Here is a 24,260-nt window from a genome sequence, read left to right on the forward strand (position 1 = left end):
TATTATTAATGTTAACTTACTGAAATAATGACAATGTTTTCTATATTTCTTGTAATATTAACTGTTTTATTGTATTAATAGTTATATTTATTTTAATATCAATTATATTTTATTTTGTTATTAACGTTAATCTACTATCATAATGACAATATTTTAATGTATTATTGATGTAAGATGTAGTATTAACAGCTTTTTACTGTACTATTGGTGTAAAATGTAATATTGATAGCGTTTTGCTGTGTTATTGATGCAAGATTTATTTTAGTATAGTGTTTTTCTCATAACAAAGCCACAAAGGGCTCTCTGCTCAGCCCACCGAGGGGAATCGAACCCCTGATTTTAGCGTTGTAAATCCGGAGACATACCGCTGTACTAGCGGGGGGCATTTTAGTATAGACAGCTTTTTATTGTACTATTCATATAGCTTATACTGTATTACTGACGTTACGTTTATTGTATTATTGATCGTGCTTTATAGTAATGCTGACTATGCTTTGTTATGATACTTTCGTATTTTATTTTGTTATTGACATTAGATTTTTCGTAAGTGTAACGCTTGTTTTACCCAGTTTGTATTTCCTTACCAGATTTTCCAGCATGGAAACGAATTATTTTCTTTGTATTTGGAATCAACAGTAACAATCAGCAGGAAGAGGAGTCTCAAAATCTTTCTCCTCAGGAGGAAGCTGAACAAGCCCAACTTTCTATGCAGGAAGACAGCAGGTGGAAGAACTGTTGCAACTTCGGTGCCATCTTATTGGCCGTTTCTGGCGGATTTGTGTGGGGATTTTATGCCTAATAATAACATGGACTGTCAACATCGATACACCAATTTATTTACATACATTTTATCGTTTGGACAAAAAATATTCTTTAATCTAAGTTTGTTTTTAATTAGTTAAAAGTTTATTTGTCAACATCAGTTCAAATTAATGTTTTTATATGAATATTGTGAAAATGGATTTTCTAAGAAACTTTATCCACTTATTTTCATACAGGGAGCTTCAGTGTTTTACTCGGACCAATATATTTATATGTATTTATATAGAAATATATGTAGGAATGTATAACGACATAATTCTGTCACTTTTTACGCAATTTGAATTTGCGAAATTCTTTGTGAACCATATTTAATTTGTCGTTGTTCACTTTCAAGAGTGATAGTTATTGTATCCTATTCAGTTTACGGAATTCTTTCACGTCTTCTCACGAAGGTTATGAAAATAAATAAACGTAAATGTAATTAAAGGTTAAAGGAATCGCTGTATTTTACGAGTCACAATTTTCTCGAAAATGTGGATCTTATAATGTCTTGGTGCATTTTCAAGAGTCAAAGCCTTTAGCATGACTTAAAGTATACAAGTCTCGTTCAATTTGTCATTGGTTAATAGAACACGAAATGATAAAAAGTAACATTAAAATATAAAAAAATTCATTAATTGTAACATTCGTATATGCAGTATTTAAAAAAAATAGCTATTCTAAACTTTTGATAAATAAATATGGCTAAGTCTAACATAATTGAGTCCTGTTTAAGCAGATTTGGACAAGATGTCCGGTGGTGTCTTCTGTTCCTTTTTGTTAATCTGTTATAACTGAGTCCACATTAAATACGCATCAACAACACTAATTGCTCAATGACGTTAGACAATGTATATTTAGTTTCAAATAATGTTTTTGTTACGGGCAACATTGGCAGTGAGATTTCTTGTTTGAAAGTTGTTAAAACACACAAACTTGATGTTGAAATTTTGTCAACTATTAACCACAGCTCATAATTTCTTACGTTTTCTAGTATTAATCTCACTACTCTGCAGTCACCTCATGGTTTACTAAGCCTAACGATGCAATTTGTCGTTGACGTGGTCTGTATTAAGAATATTTGTGACACAGTCCTAGATTTCCGAACTGGCAAGCCCTCATAGTGGATAGTGGAGGGTATTATACTGCTGATTGGTTACTTTCTCTCTGGTCAATAGTTCAGTATTAGGAACAGTGGTATATGACTAATAACTTTGCAATAAACACAAAATAAATACACTGTAGGATTAAATTTCTTAAACGTTTTATTTTATACCTAAATTCTAAACTTAATAAGATTTTTTTATAGATACCGCAATAGTTAAGGAAAAATTATTCAGGAATATATAATAAATAAAATTTGTTAACGAATTTGTGTCTTCAGATTTCTATTGAAACTAAATTGCATAAATATACTATTTCGTTATAAAAATTAATTAATTAATTAACAGAACTAGCTAAATCAATCGTATTTTTCATTATATAAATCCCTTTGATTTGTGTGCCAAAACTTATATCGAATATTATAAAGTCATTGGCCAAACTAACTGTCATTCACGTAGCACCATCCATTCAAATCATCATCTTTCATTTCATCCTTCAATTACCGCCTTTCACTGGCACAGCGGTACGTCTGCGGACTTACGACGCTAGAAACCGGGCTTCAACACCCGTGGTAGGAAGAACACAGACAACCCATTATGTAGTTTTACGCTTACCTCCAAACAAACAAAACTTCAGTTAATACTAAATTAAGTATAAATATTTAGAGTTTCTCTCTTTTCTTTTTATTGTTGTCTCCAGTGGGACAGCACAAAGTTTACGTACGTACAGTGCTAAAATTTGGGCTCGATTCTCCGCGCTAGACACAATAGATAACCCAATGTAGCTTTGTTCTAAAAGAATCAAACTCCTTTTCTTTTTCGAATATAAAATGAGACCTTCGACATATGCGGAAAATAGGAATATTTGTTCGTTTATTGAACTCCTCGCAAAGTTACTGGAAAACTGTTTGTGCTAGCTGCTCCTATTTTGAAGCGGTAAACAAGACGGAATGTTGCTAGTCAACATCACCCACTGCCAACTCTTGGGCTACACTTTACCAAGTGGGATTGACAGTCACATTAAAAAGTCCCCACGACTGAAAGGAGAAGAATCTTCGGTGATAAGTTTCAATTACCCGACTTGCACATTGCAAGTTGAGTACCTAACTATCAGTTTATACCCCAAGACAGGTGCTTCATAAACAATAAAATTAGTTGGGCGTATTTGTTCAACTCTTTCGTTATCATTATTATTGTAATAGGCTTTTCATCACTAAAAATGTTTTATAATTTCCTATAATTTATTTAGCTTCTATAAAAATTCCGTAGAAAATAAAGTAATATTTCGGTACAAAATGTACTCACACGTATTCGATATTCGACCGATAGCAAGGTTAATGTATTTACACTGGCATACGAGCCCATACAAATAGTAGATTGTCTTACACCCACATTTTCATATGTTTCGTAGAGAATAGAAGTATATCAGTTTGATATTACATTTTAGGAAGACTTCTGACTCCCAGAAAACCAAAAGCAAATCTGCAGGCTTACGACAAGTTTCAATACCCATGGTAAGCAGAGCCCAGATAACTCGATATGTAACTTTACACTTAACAACAACTACCGTTTTTATTCGTTTATAAGACGATTCGCTTATAAAACGGGTCCCAACTTCACCTGAGAGATTGTCGATATTCTGTTTAGACTCGTTTATAAGACGAAGGAAGGAAAGCAGGTAACGAGAGAAAAGTGAAAACAATGGAAATTAATAGAAACCTAATTTTGGGTTTCGTATACGATATTTCGATTTCAGATTAGAAGAAGAAAAATAGAAGTGATAGAAAAGTGAAAATAAATGAATAAATCCAAACTCGGTGTTCAAGCGTTTAATGAAATTTCATCAACTATTTTATTTACTGTATGATAAATATTCATATTTAAAACACATAACAAAAAACAATCTAACGCACAAAACTTATCACAACATATTTCAGTATCAAAGTACGTTTATGCTAACTTTTAAACCACATTTCTTCAAAGTATTAAAAGAGTTTACGCAAACTGCACTTTAATAGAACACAGCAAATCAGTATGCAAGTTATGAAATTCAAAAGCCTTCAAATTATTCGTTGTCGCTATCTCCAAACAGTTCATAAAACTGCTCCTCGGACAATCCATCATCGTAGAGGTCACATTCCTCCGTGTTCTCCACAATCACAGATCTAATAATAACAAGATAGCTTACTTCCCTATTTTCACTGTCTGAAATATCTGCACAGTTCTGAGTGAACTAAATTTATTTTCTATGTCTGTAGACCTCGCCTATAAGACGGGCCCCCCCCCAATTTGAGCCCGAAATCTCGAGGAAAAATCCCCGTCTTATAAGCGAGTAAACACGGTAAATAAAAAGTATTTTCGGTTAGATATTCTGCTTTTCAACTAAGTTAAATAAGAAACTGGAGTATTTAAGACGAGTATTTCAGTCGAGTATCTTACCAAATATTTCTTTGCTGAATATAGCTCAAAGCTATTAGAGAGCTATCTGCTTTAGCTCTTCTTAATTATTAAGTGATAAACAGAAGGCAGATAATCAATACCCTCTACCTCCAACTCCTTAATAAACAATAGTGAGATTGACCATCACATTATAACATTTCTACAGCTGAAAGGCGAGTATGGTTGGCGACGAGTTTGGTCCTACGCTCCGCAGATTTTGAATCGGCAACACTGACTGCTAGGGCCCGGCATGGCCAGGTGAATTAAGGCGTTCGACTCGTAATCTGAGGATAGCGGGTTCAAATCCCGGTCGCACCAAACATGCTCGCCTTTTCAGCCTTGGGGGCGTTATAATGTGACGGTCAATCCCACTATTCGTTGATAAAAGAGTAGCCCAAGAGTTGGCGGTGATGACTAGCTGCCTTCCCTCTAGTCTTACACTGCTGAATTAAATTAGGGACGGCTAGCACAAATAGCCCTCGAGTAGCTTTGTGCGAATTTCAAAAACAAACAAAAGCTTTGTGCGAAATTCAAAAACAAACAAACAAATAAAACTTTAACATTGAGTAAATAAAAATCAATATTGACCAATTTAAGGTGAATTTCCAGTCACTAAAAGGTACCTAGGCTGTCTTAAAATATGAAAGAAAGTTGGTACTAAATACACTGTTTATATATACTCTATTTATTAGAAAGGTCATGATAATTAGTGAAGTTACAATATCTTATATAGTTGCTACTAAAGGGCAATAGCGTTATAAATCTATACAATAAAAGATGTTTAACCTCAACTTCTTATATTCATTAGAATTAGAAACTTTTTTATTTAAGCGGAAAATAAAATACACGTTTTCCGAGAGACTATCTTAACTCTATATAAATACATAAACAAGAAACTCGTGTCGCTTTCATTGTCACAACTAGTATAGGATTTTAAGTCCAAGGCTCAAATTGCCATTTCAGTCGGAGGCGTTATTCTATAGAAAGTTGAAAAATTAGGTTTCAAGTTTAAGTTTATGATATTATGAGTATAGATCGGAGCTTTAAGACACACGAATGCAAACTTTCAAGAGGCTTATTACTCGACTTTGATACCAAAATATTATTTAGCCCTTTCAGAATGGCGTCATGATATCACGTGATCTCGTTAATTTCTCTTTGTGTCTGACATATTGAACGATTTGTTTGTTTGTTTGGGAATTTCGCACAAAGCTACTCGAGGGCTATCTGTGCTAGCCGTCCCTAATTTAATTCAGCAGTGTAAGACTAGAGGGAAGGCAGCTAGTCATCACCGCCAACTCTTGGGCTACTCTTTTATCAACGAATAGTGGGATTGACCGTCACATTATAACGCCCCCAAGGCTGAAAAGGAGAGCATGTTTAGCGCGACGTGGGCGCGAACCCGCGACCCTCGGATTACGAGTCACACGCCTTACGCGCTAGGCCATGCCGGGCCCATATTGAACGACAGCGTGCGTGTATTTTAGGCTGTTGAAAAACTTGAAAATGCTTTCCCACCATTACGTTTTGGTTGCATCAATAAACAACGATAAGAACCTGGTCTACCTCTTTAAGCAGATTTTCAACTGACCGCCATAAAAAATCAATACGGATTGCTGCAGTTGTAAGACAAAAGTGGGAATAAAAAGGTAGAAACTACAAAAAAAGACAAAAATCACTCACCTTAACAGCTATAAAAACAGTCTCTTTAGGTTTCGTGTGTGATACTCATCCTGGTGAAAAGTATTTATAACCATTTATGTTTCTGTAGTTTATACTTCAGCGAATTAAGCTACTGGTGGAATCAACATGATACACAGGAACATCATAACATCTGGGAATTGATTCCACATCACAGACATAAATTTGTCGTTCAGGTCATCTGTAAAATAATATATAGATCGAAAATAATAGACCATTCATATAAAGTTCTTTAAACGTATTTTTATAAGACATTTTTCTATAATTTTCAAGATTCAGGACGTATTGGCTTTGTTATATAGCCAGTATTTACATGAAATAATGCACGGGTTAATGTTCACACTGACAGATGAATGTTGCGCATTTTGAAATTCAGCGAGTTAGAAAAGATCTTTCGTTAGTTAATCGAATAATTCTTTTTGACCGAGTGTTTACTTGTTTACAAAAATTTCGCGAAAAACTACAGCACTACCTGTGCATAGTGCACTCCAATATATAAGTTTGTAAAGAAGGACAGTAGTCTAAAATATCCACTGTCAACTCTTCAACTATTCTTATCTGACTGTACAGTAAAAATTTATCGTTATGATATTTCTAGGTTCACTATTTATTATAAAGTAATTAGTCGGGAGCTGAATATAACCGTAGGCCTACCAAAAAATGTATTGTAAATCAAAAATTTCAATTCTCTTGGCCTCGACTGAAACAACATGAAGAACTACACTGTAAATAAGTTAAACTCAGGTAAGATCATATGTATTTTTGACGTAACGTCGCGGGTTCGAATCCCCGTCGTGCCAAACATGCTCGCCCTTTCACCCGTGATGGTCAATCCCACTATTCGTTAGTAAAAGAGTAGCCCAAAAGTTGGCGGTGGGTGGTGATGACTAGTTGCCTTCCCTTTAGTCTTACACTGCTAAATTAGGGACGGCTAGTGCAGATAACCATCGAGTAACTTTGCGTGAAATTAAAAAAGAAAAAAAGGCGTTCAAAAACAAAGAAACAACAAAAATACGGAGAAGTAATATTTTTCTTTCGAGTAGGTTCAAAAAAATAATTGAGGCAGTTTATATTTTTGTAACTGTATAAGCTTTTAACATATCTTGTTTTCTACGGTTCCAAAACACGATGCAGTAAACATCAGCCTATTTAGCAAGTGGTAAAAAGTGTTATTCTAATTTAAATAGTTTCAGTGTCTCTCCGTGTCGTAACAAAGAGTGCCTCATTTTTTACTCTAGAAATATAGCAGTCCTATATCCATTAAAATACGAATAACTGGATCACATATGCAACTAGACATTTATTTTCATGACTTGTAAAATCTCCCAACAAATAATAATTTATGGAACCACTTATTTTCAACGCTACAAATAGAGACTAGATCACGTGACGTTTTAACATTTAATCATTGGTGCAGAGCGATTGAAGTCAAGCACCTGTCCTACTTTTGCGTTTACAGTATTAGATCCGAAAGTTCGGGAACTGCCGCTAGGAGAAAGAGTGGGGCGACGTGGCACAAATCACGGTTCGGAGAGAGTAAGCCTGTTAGATGTAGCGGTACAAATAAGGTTCATGCACATTTAAGGTGTGCAGTTTGAAGGGTCAAGAAGGTATTCTGTTGTTCAGGTAAGCTTTTATCTTGAAGGTGTATTTATGTTAGATAAACACACATTGAGTGTAATAACAAAATGTCGTTACATTTATACTTTTTAAAGTTTATTTACTTAAGTTCAATTTTGTAGTAATCGGATTAATTTAAATTGCGTTACCAGCAATGTTACTACAGTATTAAATTGCGCTGTTCGTGGATTTAACGTATCCCAATTGTTTCATCACGTTATACTTAGTGAACAATTATCTTCCCAACTAAATCAGTTTACTGAAATAAAGACATGCTACTTTGTACTTTGATGGATGGAAATTGCAAATAGTTGGAAAACTATTTCTGAAATTACTATAAAATTCACTGTTGTGAAATAATAATGATAAAAAAGCAACGATAAATACCTCTTATGAGAACTATACATTAGATACTATTGAACTTTATATGCGGTTAACAATTAACATAACTGACAGTTTTAACTCTCACTGTTGTTAACAGGACGGGTGTGAACTGACAGTAAGGAAAGTATGCTTTTTGCATACCAATCGTGCCTTTATTTTCTATCATATTTTTCCTTAATGTTTTTTTATCATTAAAGGGTGCATTCTGTTGAACAAAATGAAAGTTCTACATTACGAGTGTTGCATGCTTTACAATTCATATAGTACTAGGATTCCAAATTCATTAAATTTGTATCAGTGTTCCCAAATTCCCTTGACGTTGTGACAGAGTGGTAACTGATATTGTTATGATTGGAAAATGCGACTATAGAACTGAATTTGGGTAAAAGTTTAGACAAATGTATTTTGTTCAGTGTTGTCCTTTCACGTTCTAACCTAGTATTTCAATATACACATCGTATCTCTCTAAAACTGGTACCTCCCAATTATTAACGATAAAGCATTTATTTTAGTAAACAAATCGGCGTCATGGGAGACTGGTAGCTTTAAAACAATAAACTTTACTGAAAAAATAAATGTTTAATATATTCAGAGATATAAAACTGTCAGATCAAAGTTATATAATTATAACTGAATCATACTAAATACTCTCAAGAACTATCAACGAAAAGAGAACACCGCATTAATTCAATACTTCGTTAGCTTGATAACTATTGGTCACTGCCATTATTATTATATAAAAACTGTATATTATACTTTCCTGTGCATTACAGTTCTTGTCGAACATGAATCTTATCAAAGTGGGGAAAGCTCACATAGTTGGGCTAGCACATAGATTTAATGTAAAGTCACTATGTAAAAAGAAATCATTTGGATAAAAGTTTTATTTATTTTAAACAAGTTAGTAATACAATGAAACTTAACTACTTATATTGGGTTGAGGAATAATTCGTGAGCGTTTTTTCAAGTTAACAAAATATATTTATAAATGAAACGCTTTCGCAAAATATTTCATGTCATTTGGTAGATAATTTTTTGCTCTAATAGATGATGTGTTTGATTTTCATATGTCTTTAATTTTTGCTTTCATTTTCAGCTCATTAAATGGAATGTCAAGTGGACAAAATCGAGCATTTTCAACACCATCTGCTTTTCGCATTTAATTTCTTGCAATTTCGTTTAAAACAATGCATACTATATACCTAGGTATTACATGAAATAAAGTATCATAATAAATGTTTTGGGTGTAATGTGTTCATGCATTGAAGTATTGTATAGTCTTGCATGTAATGCTTGAATGAAATTATTTAAAAACGCTCACGAATTATTCCTCAACCTAATACTTAATTTTCATCGATAGCAAACGCTGTAACATTCGTGTCTTGATCAGTAATGTCACTGTCATATTGCACCCTCGGATTCACACTTCGGTCAGCTTCAGTCCCGTATCTCGATGTGTTTCAACGTTCTTCAGTAAATTTGATTGTTTTAATACTGCTACTACTCTCTTATGCCATTATTTTACCAAAATGGGTATTATGGCCCTAACAAGATTCCTCCCACTTCCTGGAATATGTACTGGGACTGAAAACTGTATATGGTTAGTCTATAAATGATACATTTTTTTTTAATCCTGTGTAATATGAACGGTGAGTCTACGAATTTACAACACTAAAATCAGTGGTTCAATACCCCTCGGCTTTGCTAAAAACACGCACACAATAATCTGCTATTTCCTTATCATCAGTGTTTGTGTTCTTAATGCTTTACTAATTTATATATTTTAATAATCACGTATAAAATTTATTCGTAGAAATTTCGTACAGTTTATATTATTTTATGTAACTTCATGATGATAATATTTTAGAATAATTCGTTACTATAAAGTGCTCAGAGAGTAATGGATATAAGCGTTACATTAGTTTCTGATTAAACTAAACACGTTTTTGGTTCGAATTTTTAACGGATGCCATCCATAATATAAAAAGTAGGAGAATATACATTTAATATTTTGATTAAGTTTGCCAAATTTTCATTTACTTTGTGTGTGTGTGTGTGTGTGTGTGTATATGATGTACATATGCGTAAACAATATAAATACAGGCAGCTCTCTTTCAAAGTCTTTTGGGTATATAAATTTATATACCCGGGAGGTTCAGGTACACTATACTTCTTCCTCCTTCCTTTTCATTGTTAGAGTGGACTTATTAATACATTTAAAGTAAATACATGAGGGTCAGAGTGATGAGCATAACTCGGGCCAATTTCAGGGCAATGTTCAAGTATATTGTTCTTTCAGATTTTCTAAGTTTAGAACATAGGTGGCTTGTTTTATTTTAACACTAATATTTTTTATTTATATTCATTTTTTATATTGCTTTGTTTAAATACTTAATTTTAACTTAATGATCTAATGTATAAGTTTATCGAGGAGAGGTGTTTAGGACTCTCTTCATCATATATGCAATACCTGTCTAGTTCGCATAACAACATGCAGGCAGCTATGCTTTGGTTTGTTTTGAATTTCGCGCAAAGCTACATGAGGGTTATCTGCGCTAGCTCTTCCTAATTTAGCAGTGTAACACTAGAGAGAAAGCAGCTAGTCATCACCGCCAACGCTTGGGCTACTCTTATATCAACGAATAGTTGGATTGACCGTTACATAATAACGCTCCTACGACTGAAAGGGCGAGCATGTTTGGTGTGACGGGGATTCGAACCTGCGACCCTCGGATTAGGAGTCGAGTGCCTTAGCCACCTGGCCATGCCGTGCCACAGCTGTTTCTTAATTGTTTTATCAGTTGCTGATAAATTCATCCGTTACTTCTTGTGATAGAGAATAAACCGAATATGCGAGTCCATGTTTCAGCATGTTCTTTTTTCATGGTTGTCATGTCTTTTATTAAATTAAAAAAAAAAAAAGCCAAGATGTTCTTGTGTCGATCAAAAAAAATGCTGGTGTTTTTACATTTCTGAGGGATTTTTCTTCTTTTTTTGTAGTCGCATATGTCTCAAAACAACTCGGCCATTTTATATAGCTTGCATTATGTTTAGTGTTCCAGAATTGTTTACGTGCACATACATACTGTCATGACCAAGAAGTCGCTAAAGCTAAACAACAAATAATTGTAGAATATAAAACCGGGAAAATTAAATTGCAAAGCATATTTCTCTCACTCTTCTGTGTTTTTGTTAATCACTCGAGTTTCACAAAAACATATTCTTTGTACTTGAGTCTCACCCACTTTATAGTTGTCTAACGCACAGATATTGCAAAAGTTGTCGCTAAATTTAGATTTTTTTTTACAGCCTGCAGCTACAGGTAACCTTATTCGTACAAGAACTAGATTTTAAATAAGTGGCTGATTCGACCTGAATATACTGCATGAATGCCCTCTGTATGCAAAATTGTGAATAATATCACTTTTTTTTCTTAAACTATATATGATAGTTTAATTGACAGTTTAGTAAAACTGTGGCGGGTTTGTAGTTAACCTTCTATATAAAGACAGGAAGAAAAAATTAAAGGACATTTAAGGGAGGCCCGGCATGGCCAAGCGTGTCAAGACTCGTAATCCGAGGGTCGCGGTTCGAATCCCTGTAGCACCTAACATGCTCGCCTTCTCAGCCGTGGGGGTGTTACGTGACTGTAAATCCCACTATTCGTTAGTAAGAGGAGCCCAAGAGTTGACGGTGGGTGGTGATGACTAGCTGCCTTCCTTCTAGTCTTACACTGCTAAATTAGGGACGGATAGCGCGGATAGCCCTCGAATAGCTTTGCGCGATATTAAAAAAGAAACAAACATTTAAGGGAACTACGAGTCTGTTTATATTTTAGGAAATTCTAGAAGTATGGATGGACAGTAGAGGTAGAACATGTGGAATTACTATGTGAGAGTAACGTAGGATGTAATAGACATAGCTTAAGATGTGGTATTGTGGTGTTAAAGTAATCCAGGATGTAAAGGACTGAAGCTGGGAATCTAGTACTTACTATGCGACACTTCTGGTGTAAAATATATAATTGTCGATAACATCAAGTAACATTAATAGTAATATCCCACACGGCATCAGCTAAAAATTGCATCAAGGCTAATATAATGTAGGAAATTCGTAGTAATGACATTGGTAAAAATTGGATGAATTTTATTATGTAAAAGTATGGACATAGAATTTTTCTATGCTAATATTTTTCTGTTTTAAAAAAGCATACAGCTATTATAACGCATTTTCCATTACTGTCGATGTCTTTTTCAGTGTCCGTTTTGCACATCCATGGGGCTATTAAAGTTGCATAGGAAATGTGACTTGTGAATTATGATGAAACGTGCTATTTTAATTAGTGTCGTTGAATTTGTTTCATTTTACGATTAACAGGTTCATATCTAAGTATTTTGACATTCATAGAACAGTTTGATTATGATAAATCGCATATAGTTACAATGTTTCACACTGTTAGTGAATTATAATGGAACTGAAATAAAAGTTACTACTCAGATTTTCAAGGACAAACTTTTAATACACAACGAAATACTAACTTGTTTGTATAAGGGTTTTTCTGCTTCGAAACTCAACAGGAAAATTTCTTTTTGGTCAAAATCATGAGCAGGACTTAACACGTGTAGATTCTCATACAATTAACTGACTTTGGATGGCTACTTAGTAAGACGAATATTGTAATGGTAGTTTTTCAGCTCTTTCTTCCGTCCATGCACGAAACTAGCCTGATTCTTCTATACTTAAAAGTATGTATCATAACGTGTTATGATTTTTTAAAATATGTCATTCAAGACATTTAGTGTAGTTTCGCATTTTACTTAATGTTGTCACGCTGTAATTTTGTTGGGCTAGCTGTTTTAGATTATTGGGTGAAAATAAGGTCAAGTCCACTTAAGGTTATTTAAAGTTTGGAAAACACTGGATTTGCTTTAATGATACTTCGACACAGGTACATTTAATTTTACTTGCACAGTTTCACTGCTAATCAATCGAGTAAGTGAATATGTGTTAACAATAACTAATCGAAATACTTTACTGAATGGTTGACAAAAATCAGGTAACAAAATTATTGTTAAATTAATAATCTATTTTCTCTCGATACTCCTAATATTAGCTCCTTTCGGTGTGGATTCCTGTACGTGGTGAGGGGACCTCTCATGGAAAGATCTGCTCAGTCAGTGTACCTCCTCTGGGATCTAAACATCCGCCCACGTGTTTACCGTGTGTGGCTACCCGTGAAGCGTAAGAGGGATCCTGGTGATTGAGGGGTCCAACCCTAACACACCACTTTGGCCTTGAATTCCTGTAGGCGGGCGGCCTTCGGGTGGTCCCCTTCTCACCTTGGGGCAGTGGGCTGGCCCACTTGAGGCTAGGGTCAACCAAGTACCAGTTTTGGATGTTCTCAACAGGTGTTGTGGATATTGTATCTGATGCTGGTGTTTGGGTATAGTGCTCACGAAACCCTAACGTTGCTGCAGTGTCCTTGTTTCACATTGTAGTGCATCCCCTCGTAGGGCTCCATGATGGGTGGGTCAGTGGGCGCCGAAACCTCCTTTTTTATTATGGATCTTCCAAATAAAATAGTGAAAAAGCAGTCCATAGGTAAACGACCACGTCTTCAAGATTTTGAGCAGCAATCTTCAACTGTAACACCTGTTGTACCTCATTTTCTTATCCTACATTCTCTTTCAGAATAACCTTCAGAGCAAGTGTCTCCCTTTTTCATTCAGTAGGGATTGCGTGGACTTTCTGGCTCCCCAAAGTCAGTAAAGAAGCTTCGATCTGGTGACATTGGTGGAAACATCCACACCTCAGCACAATGAACTCCTCTTGCGTTTAAAGACAATTGGAGACATACCTATTGATGTTACACCTCATGCGACTTTGAATTCATCACGAGCAGTTATTGTTAACACGAATATGAAGAACATCTCCGAGTCCAAGATTGTCATTGGTTTCTCCACTCAAGGAGTTTCCGCAGTGAGGTGTATCTGCACTCGCAAAAATGGAATTATGATGCCGACCAATGTCCATATTCTGACATTTACATCGCCACGTCCATCTGCCACCATCAAGGCAGGTTATCTTAATTGTATGGTACGGCCATACATTCCAAACTCTCTCAGATGTTTCCACTGTCAACGGTTCAGTCACTCCATATGTCATGTCGTGGTTTTTTGACGTGTGCTCGTTGTGCTGACAAGGACCACGATGCCTATGAGTGTAAAATGGACCCTCATTGCATCAATTGCAGTGGCTCTCGCCCATTCTACTTTCGTTCTTACCTTAAATGGTTGGAAGAAAAAGAGGTGCAATGTTTTAAAATGATTCATAACATTACCTACCCTGAGGGTCGAATGTCCACCACTTCACCTCGGGCTGCTAAACTTCGTTCCATAACTACAGTGGGAGTGCAGACGGATCTCTGTGCCTCCAAAAGAATCGTTCTCAAACCAAATGAAAAGTCTTTTGACCTCCATGGTTAAACAAGTTGATGAATCAACTGCAACACCCATCTCTGTCCCTAATGTACTTTCCAGCAAATCCCAAGATCCACTTCCTTTGGTTCCAAGTACACCTTCTCCCACTCCAAAATTCAAAACGATCATTTGTTTACCACCTCAGTCTCTGGAATCCACTTAAAACAGCAAAGACCTGCCAAATCAACCTAGGGCAGGATCCATGAAGGTCAATAGACCTCCCTCGAATAAAGACAGTATAGAAAAAAGATGTGGTTGTAAAAAGAAAGGTTCTCCACTCAAATCGCCTACACATAAATAAAAATGGCCTCCGCGGCCGTTCCATTGTATCAAACAATGGAACTGTCGAGGCTTACCTTCTAATCTGGATGACATCAAAACACTGTTTGCTTCCTACCATCCTATGTCTTTTAGACGAAATATTTATGAAACCTGCCGATACAGTCACGTTTCGGCAGCTTTCTTTGTATAGAAATTACAGACTGTGTGATTGACGAATGCATGGAGGAGTGGCATTGTTGGTTGATCAGCAAGTGACCATGCTATCTGTGCCACTTGACAAACCCTTGGAGGCCGTAGCCATCCGCGTTTCCTTGAGTCGTACCATCACTGTTTGTTCTCTTTTCCTGTCGCCTTGATACTCTCATTGAACAGTTGCTGTCTTCCCTTTTAATCTTGGGGAACTTTAATGGACATCATCTCTACAGGGGAAGTGCTAATATTGATAGTAAGGGGCGCTCTATAGAGCGTATGCTATCTGATCACAACCTTTCTCTTTTCAGTACTGGCTTTATTTACTTATTTTCATGCACCTAGTCCGTCCTTTACTGCTATTCATCTCTCAGTTTGCTATCCTTCACTATTATTCAATTTTTCATGGAGAGTTGACAATAATCCACGAGGCAGTGACCCTTTTCCTATAATTTTGAGAGAGACTGGGCGTGGTCGATGCCACCCCCTTGCTTCAGTGGAAGCTAGATCAAACTACCTGGCCCTTTTTCAATGCTATTGCAGAACCTGATCCTGCCATCATCTGTAAGCCATTCATAAACGACTGTGTGTGATCAGAAACTGACTGTATTATACAAGCAGTTTTCCGCGATATTCTCGTCCGTGGTGGAATCCTGCATGGCATGGAAGGCTCAAAAATGGGCCTGGGATAATTTTTGTAGGTATCCCACACTCTGGTACCACATCGCTTTCCAGCAGGCCCGTGCACATGCTCAGTGGGTAAGACGTCAAAGCCAGAGGGAATCTTGGATTAAGTTCACAACCAGCATATCTTCTACCACCAGATCCAAAGTCATATAGGACAAGATTCGAAAAGTCAGTGGCCAATATAATTCTGTCCCTCTCTCAATCTTTCTCTCTGATGGCTAGGAAGTAGCTCATACCCAGAGCATCATGGATACTCTTAGAGAAAGCTTTTGCCGGGTACTTAACGCTTCTGCTTCTTCCTCCACCTTCTTGGCCATCAAGACTCGGGCAGAGCAATGACCTCTTTCTTCTAGAATTGATTGTAATCATAGAGACAATCAGGTCCAGCCTATGTACACAATGAAATGCTGTGCCACCTATCTCATGCTTCTTTTGCTATTCTTTTGATTGTTTTTAACAGAATATAGCAGAATGATGTTTGTCCTGATGCCTGGCACCAGGCTATTGTCCTGCCTTCCTCTAAGCCTGGGAAGGATCCCAAGATTTCTTCAAACTACTGTCCAGTTGCTTTGACGAGCTGTCTTTGTAAGCTCGTCTCGTTTGGTTCCTTGGATCAAACAACCTCCTCTTGCCCACCGAGTGGGTTTCGACGACAGCGTTCCATCATGGTCCACCTGATTCAACTTTAAACGTCAATCAGAGAAGCCTTTCTTAAACGACAATATCTTGTATCAGTATTTTTTGACAATGAGAAGGCTTATGATGCAACATGCGATATGACATTTTGCGAGACCTCCATTTATATGAGATACGTGGCTATTTGCCCATTTATTAAATACTTTTCAATGGATATTTCTTTTCAACAGCAACTTGGAGTCCCTCAGGGCTGTGTTTTGTCGCACATTTCAGTATAAATATTAATGCCATCACTGAGCAACTCTCTCTTACTGTTGCAAACTGACTCCATGTCGATAAGTTTTACATCTCATGTCAGTCGTCGAACCTGAAGTGTATTGAGCGGTAGCTACAGACTGCCCTTAATCGTTTACTGCAGTAGACCACAGGAAATAGCTTTAACTTCTCTCTCTCTAAAACCGTTTGCATGCACTTTTGTCACCAACAGGGTATTCAACTTGATTCTGAACTCTGTGTCGATGAAGTTGTGCTGCCTGTGGTCCCTGAGACAGAGTTCTCTGAGCTTATCTTTGATCATAAGTTGACCTTTATACCACACATCAAGCAGTTATGGAATAAATTTACAAGAGCATTGAACATCTTTCGTGTCCTCTCTTCCACCACTTGGGGAGCAGATCGATGTTCTATGCTAAAGATATATTGTGCTCTTATTCGTTTGAAACTCTGTTATGGATTACTAATCTTTCGCTTTGCGAGGACCTTGCTTTTAAATATACTGGACCTCATCCATCATTAAGGACCTCGGCTCTGCCCTGGGGCTTTCTGCACTTCCCCAGTTCAGGGCTTATGCACAGAGTATTAGGAACTTTCTTTGCACTACTGCCGTTTGCAAATGTTTTTACTATATGCTTCAAAACTTCATTCCTTACCAAAGCATTCCATCTGCAGTTGTGTTTTAATTCCTCGATGGGCCATGCTTTTTCAGACCAGATGGTCTGCCATTGCTCCTTTTGGCCTTCAAATCCAGACACAGTTACATTAATTTGTTCTGTTCTTGGATAACATTGCAAAATCCACTTTCAGCCCATCCCACCCTGGCTTCTTATAGTCCCCATATGTGACCTGTCTTTAAGTCATCTGAGAAACGCAGACACTCCCGATTGGAAATACTGTCTGTTATTTGCTGAACATCTTTCGAATCATCGTTCCATTCTTATTTATACAGATGTTTTGAAATCAAGTGACTGTGTGGGCTCTGCCATGGTTTGTTGTGGTTTGATGGTTGCGTGCAGTATCCCTTTTACAGTCTCCGTGTTCACTGCTGAATTTTACTCCATTTCTCTTGCCCTGGATCACATAGAAGCTAAACAGTACTATTAATGCTAACTCGCTTAGTTCTCTACTGGCCCTGGTATCGCTTCACATTAGTTCACACCCTGTTCTCGCCGATATTCAAAACCGACTGGCCCATTTCTCTAATATCTTTTTCTATCCATTTTTTATGGATACTGAGCCACATTGGTATTCGCGGGAACGAGCTAAGTCTTTCTGCCTTGTACTTGTTTCATACATGGACTATAATCCTATATTCAAGGCTCGTCTCCGTACCAGTTTGCAGTCGACTTGGTGTGAGCAACGTGAAAACAAGCTTTTCCAAATAAAACCCTATACTGGGCTCTGGCCGAGTTGCTTCTGTAAGGATTAGAAAGAGGAAGTTGTTCTAACTAGACTACGCATTGGTCACAGATTTTTAACTCATCGTTTTCTTTTATCTAAGACTAATGCACCGATGTGTTGTCTGTGTAACACTCAGGTTACAATAAGCCACAATTTACTGTCTTTCCGTCGTTATGACTCTCAACGACGACACCATTTTAAACATGTTCTGTCCCAAGGTTTATCAATAACGTTAGACAGTGTTATTGGTGATGTTGACACTGTCCACCTTGGAAATGTTTTTAGTTTCTTAAAGGCCATTAATCTTTATAACGCTATTTAATTTTTTATTTTATGCATCAGACATTTTTTTTATGATTCCCTTTTAAGAATAAAATTCGATCTAGTTCTATTTGAAATTAGAAAATGACCGTAACGTCAAATAACTTAACCAGGACTGGAAAAGCCAACTTCAGGTGACTAATGCTGCTGTTTAAACTACTCGTTAATAATCCTGGTGAATTATACTTAAAATTGTGCTACAAGTCTTTTAAAACTTTTATTAATTTACTTTCTGAAGATGGCCACAACGTAAAGTAAGAAACAAGATTGGAAAGGTCAACTTCAGGTGACTAACGGTGGTTTTTGTACTTACCTGTTAGTCTTCCTAACGAGTTATGATAATTACAGTTATGCTACAGAAAGTCCTTTCAACTTGTATTGCTGTAGTTTTTTCTTACTGCTGTAGACTAGCTGTAAACGTTCGTTTTGATGCTATTTGTTTTTTGATAGCATAGCTGATTTATACCATCAAACCAACCAACCAATCAATCATATTAGCTGTTGGACATATAGAACTTTTTCGGTATTATAGGATTACGTTCATAAACTTTCAGAATGAAAAGGTGTGCACTATTTTTTTAATATATAAATTAAAAGAACGGCAACACTACTTCTCCCTAAATTATGAACTACTCTGAACAACCTTTAGTTAAAAATAAAACTACACTGAAGGACCCATTTGCCAAATCTTTTTGGGAGGATACTATGTGCAAATGGGAGGGCTTATTGTCATCAGTGACTGTCCTATTACTTGGAAATCCTCCTTAGGTTGTTGATAAGCGTATCCAATTTCAACTTCATCTTTATTGGTTCTCTGGAAGTAATGTCGATAGGAACTCTAGGCTCCTCAGCATGCTGAGTTTGTGACATTACTGGAGTCATCAAGTTAACCGTCCTCTCGCCAATGTATTTCTAAAAGATAACACCTTTTGCTTGGATTTTATCCGTCTAAATTCTCTAAACCAACCAGATTATTTTCAGCATAACATGTCTTCCAATTTTATCTGGTACAGATAGCCTAGTTGCTTTGCGTCATAAAACACCTAACCAACCAACCAATCAATCCAGTTTTATCACCATTAATATCGTAGAAACGTTTGGTTTATAAAGACCTTATTTAAGTATTTACTAAGTAACGAGTTACATATGAGATCAGTTATGTTCCTTAATTCATATACATCTTTTGAGTTTCTTTCCTAGAAGAGAGTACAGAAGGTATTATGATATTTTTAAGTTCTCCACCACATACATCAGTGATGGTGTGTTGTTTGTAGCTTCTGACATTTGGTGAAATAGTACATCAAAACTATGATGTATTTATCCCTACTATTGTTCTTAGGCTAAAGACCAAGCACATTGACACCACATTTCCTAAATGGTACTCCAAAATATACTGCTGCAGCTCCTGTGCTCCATATTTCACTGATCTTTACGCTCACATGAAAAAAGGTTTTCACTATTTTCCTCTGTTCTCAGCACCAAACCCCGTAGAAGTGCTTTTTATTTTCTAGTATATTCTTAACACCTAACAGTTAATGGAAGGTTATGGAGATGTTGGAGTGCTGATAAAGGTAGAGGTTGTGGAAGTATTAAATGTAATCATTGCTTTTCTTCACTAGTTTTTTCTCATTTTTGAGATATTAGATAGGCGTAATAAATCCTATTCTGACCAATACATTCATGTCTTTGGCTGTGTGGAGCAGCTGTTTCTTATATGAGTATTTATACGCTGGTTATCGTATGAATAGTTTGTTTCAAATGTGTATCTTTTTGCCAGAGCGTTTTGTAGTTGTGTATTGAAACACGTTAGTTATCTACCATCACTTGTATATCTCGCATCTTGGGTCACATTCTTCTGTAGTTTAGGTTATTATTGTCTACCATTTCCTGCTTTCATTTTTTCGCAGTGATTTAAACCCTTCAGCAATACAGTCTATGAAATAATACACAATTATTTTCAGTTTCTTTCGTGGAAATGCATCTTATTAAAGTTGTACTTGCAGAATTTTTAAGCCCAGCTTGCTGAATTATGAAAACTCAGTAGCCACTTTAATGATGAATAATCTGTTCTTCGTGGAAACGTTTCCTAACTATATAATAATGTAAATGAGCACAGTAAAATAAATTCTATTACTTTACGCAGGCTCTTTGACATTGACCAATTCTGGATAACGTCAAGCTTCGGTAGATATGTAGGTATTCTCTTTTTTCTGAGTGCGCATCCTAGAAAACTCGCCAGGTGATTCTTTAATTTACATTTTTCGGATTCAGTTTAAGATTCTTTCAACTAATTCAGAACATTCGTTAGAACATCCTCAACAGTCTTTTCATTTAAAGTTATCCAAGTAATTGAGTACGGCATTTCTAAATAGTTAAGACAGAACGCACCATTAAATATTGAAATGTAAAAGGCGAATTACATAATTAAAATGTTAACACAACTAACTATCACAATTAGTTACCTGCTGTAAAAGGCCTTCCCTCTCCTTGCTTGATCGAATTGCACTTGTCAATGCCTCCTGTTGAAATACATTTTGATCCAAATAGAGCACCCTAGTGGGTAGGCAACTTTCTCTGTAGCTTCATTCACTTTATGGCTGTTCGTGCAGGAACGTGAGTCAATCCTTCTCATTCACACATTCAGATCCATCACTTCTTTATGACTTCTCTTTCTGTGAAAGCCTCAACATGTTTCTAAAATTTAGAATCATTTGGTTAATTGGTGTATCGAGGCTGCATCTTCACTATCAAAATTTGTATATTTTATTTGGCCTAAGACTTGAAGTTCAGTAAATAAGGTATCTTTATTCTGTGAGCAAATTATGTAATTTTTAGCATTGATCAAGCATAAGAACTCTAAAGTGCTAGTAATATTGACCAATTCTGGATAATGTCAAGTTTGATAAATGACTTAAAGCTTGAACAAAACTTAGATTTTATAATGTTGTACAATTCCTCTTGTCTATGACTTCATTTCCTTGCTTTAATTGGCAGTCACGTTACTTTCCATCAGGTGTAGAAAATCTTTACGGAATCTATAAATTAGTCATATGTTAACAATACATCGCTCCAGGAGGAGCATCCAGATATAATAATTGGGAAGCCTTCCCAAATTTTCCACAAGTTTGAATAAGGTCTATTTTTCTTCTATACCTTGCTCTGGAACTCTGCTATGGATACTTCTCTCCGATGTACTACTCCAAACTTGATGAAGAAGCCAGGTGACAGTACTTATATTTTTGCAGCTCTCATCTGGAAGGTTATTTTAATGTTTTTAAAACTAATACTTTGAAATGAACAGTAAGATAAATAGTCCTGATACGCTTTCTGTAGTTTCTTTACATGATAGTCAATTTCTTTTTCATTTGTGCAGTGTTGTGGAATTAGCCAATTAAATTCAAGAACTGGATTTCTAAGTCACATGATTAAAGTAGTCTACGAAGGTTTCGCAGTAATAACGTCGCAACTGTAGTGGTAACAGGTGTAGACCACATAGGTTTTTCATATTCTATATTTTGTGTAAGTAATGTTTAAAGGTTGAAATATTTGAAGTACAGAAAGATGAGTAACTAGATTAATCTTTTCATTTATCATTTTGTTTTCCACGTGTTTTATTCTTTCACTGATTTGTTTGTTATATTTTTTTGTATTTCATAAGTTCTTTGTTTTTCATTTTTTTGACTTCGCTGATATCCTTTTGTAATTTGATTTTGTTGTGGTGTCCTTTCGTTTTTTCAACCTTGTCATTACAGTCTTTACACACTTTTGAAATATTATGACTGTGATCTCTACAAACCTTCAAGCTCCATTGGTCTCGTCTTGATATAGAATTATTTTTATTTTTAACTATATTATAAATATTACGTATTTTTTTAACTTTTTAAAGGGCTTGGCATGGCCAGGTGGTTCGGGTGCTTGACTCGTAATCTGAAGGAGTTGAAATTCTCGTCACACTAAACATGCTTGCCCTTTCAGCCGTGGGGGCGTTATAATGTTACGATCAATTCTACTATTCGTTAGTAAAAGAGTATCCAAGAGTTGGCGGTGCCTGGTGATGACTGCCTTCTCTCTAGTTTTACACTGCTAAATTGGTTTTGTTTTAATATTCGGTCTCGTTTGTTTTTTTTTTAGTTCGTTTTAATAATTTCGTCTCCATGAACGTTTACGCTTTGTTTTACTTTCACTGAGTAGTCCCACAATGTCCTGACATTGTTTTTTCGTTGCACTGATTACTTTAAATTATTTGGTGATAATAAAGCTAAGTTCAGTACATGTAATGACAACATGTTAGTTTATTTTTTCCTTAACAGTAAATAGTATCTAAAAATAGGTTGACTGTTGTAATGGAATTACCGTTATACGTTTATTTTAATACCTACGCTTGTTTCAGTACAGTTTTTTTTTTTTCGCATTTGATGATTATTTCTGGCTGTGTATTGCTCAAGTTCCACCTGATCTCTAAATTTGTAGAGGATTCTTGAAAGTAAGAATTAACAATATTTGTTTCACGAATTAGCTAGCTTGTTTTCGAACATTGTTGAAACTTCGAGAAACTCGTGTGAATCGTATAAAAGCAGCCAGTCGAGAGACAATAGAGGAATATTATTAATCAGCTACAGGTACCTCAGAAGTTATAACTGTAATAAACGCTTTTCAGTTGGAAAACTGTAGAACTGGATTGGGAACACTTGTATATTTCAAATACAGCGAACCAATTAACTTCAGACATTATTATTTAAGAACATTAGATATTGTCAGCGACGAAGACTTACGGATGTTCAAAATTTGCTAGCTATCAAAAGAAGTGTACAGCTGTATCAAACAATGTAATTTTAATCTCCGTAAATGTCGATAAAAAATTCAGTTCTAGACCAGATAGAAGACTCTGTGTAGTTTCTAAGTTTATAAATCTCTTGCATATAAACCACCATGTTTAACTATCAGTAATAACCGTTATTATAAACTGTATCGTCTTTTTGCTTGTATATTTGTGTTAAAAAATTGTCTTGTTGGCAAATATCATAAATTTGACACATTAACATTTCATTAACTTTTAAAATTTGAAATAGTAAAACCTTACGTATGAAATATAATAAATCAGAGTCACCCCGAAATAACTTATAATTTGCAATATAATAAACTGGGGGCTCGTCCTGGATACAGTGCACTATTAAAAACAAACAAAACAACGCGTCCAAGCAAAAGTTGTTTGGCAAGCAGCAAATAAAACATTTTATGAAAATGTGGCCAAGGTGATCATGTTATTTGATGCATAGTTTAAAATTGCTGCCTGAAGGAAAATGTAAATTCTGTACTTGATTTAGAATCATTTTGTTACCATGCTTCTGTTTTATTAACGTTAGAACAGGAATGATTCACTCATCATTTCTGTATGATTGTGTATGTTAATATTTGAAAAAACGTGGACAAATGACATACTTGTGCTATCGTTGATAAAACTGACAAACATAAAATAATTCTAAACCAAGCATGAACTTTACATTTCTTTATCCAATATTACCTTGACAGCGACCTCCAGTGATACAGTGCTGTGTCTTTGGACTTGCACAACAAGAAACCGGGTTTCGATACCCGTGATGGACAGAGTATAAATAGCCCGTTATATAGATTTGTGCTTAATTCTAAACAAACAATCAATCAATTAATACGAAGCTTTGGCAGCATTTTGATATAGTACTTTTAGTTCTTGTATATATAACACATTTTTTGTTTAACAACCAAGCTGTTTTTGATTTGGATATTGTATCTTTTTCCGAACTTCGTATGTCTTTCTCATACGTGTATTTAACGACAAAAAAATTCCTTGTTAATGTTAGCACTAAGCGCGCACACACACACACACCCCCACCAATAAAATCCCAAGCCTCGCACACACAATTCAGCAGCGTAAGACTAGTTAATATCACAATTCAATAGTGAG

General features: G+C 35.8%; 2 protein-coding genes across 13 annotated transcripts in view; both read left to right on the forward strand.

Annotated features, from left to right (window-relative positions):
* LOC143239314 (sodium/glucose cotransporter 4-like) overlaps positions 1–1,255 on the forward strand; it is a 35,948-nt gene extending 34,693 nt beyond the window's left edge. For 8 of the 10 annotated variants that reach the window (XM_076480267.1, XM_076480262.1, XM_076480272.1 and 5 more), the window contains one exon: positions 637–1,255. In XM_076480267.1, the coding sequence (XP_076336382.1) occupies positions 637–902 (266 nt within the window). In that variant the 3' untranslated portion in view covers positions 903–1,255. Of the gene's footprint in view, positions 1–587 lie in introns of all 10 variants that reach the window. The other 2 variants (XM_076480263.1, XM_076480271.1) reach the window with 1 other exon arrangement.
* A 6,257-nt stretch (positions 1,256–7,512) lies between these two features.
* The window catches only part of LOC143239316 (3 beta-hydroxysteroid dehydrogenase/Delta 5-->4-isomerase type 1-like), a 38,409-nt gene continuing 21,661 nt past the window's right edge, over positions 7,513–24,260 (forward strand). For 2 of the 3 annotated variants that reach the window (XM_076480273.1, XM_076480275.1), the window contains exon 1: positions 7,513–7,670. The gene's annotated coding sequence lies outside the window, so the exon portion shown is untranslated. The remainder of the gene's footprint in view (positions 7,671–24,260) is intronic. The other variant, XM_076480274.1, reaches the window with a different exon arrangement.

Source organism: Tachypleus tridentatus, chromosome 13 (assembly GCF_004210375.1).
Source record: "Tachypleus tridentatus isolate NWPU-2018 chromosome 13, ASM421037v1, whole genome shotgun sequence".
Classification (NCBI taxonomy): domain Eukaryota; kingdom Metazoa; phylum Arthropoda; class Merostomata; order Xiphosura; family Limulidae; genus Tachypleus; species Tachypleus tridentatus.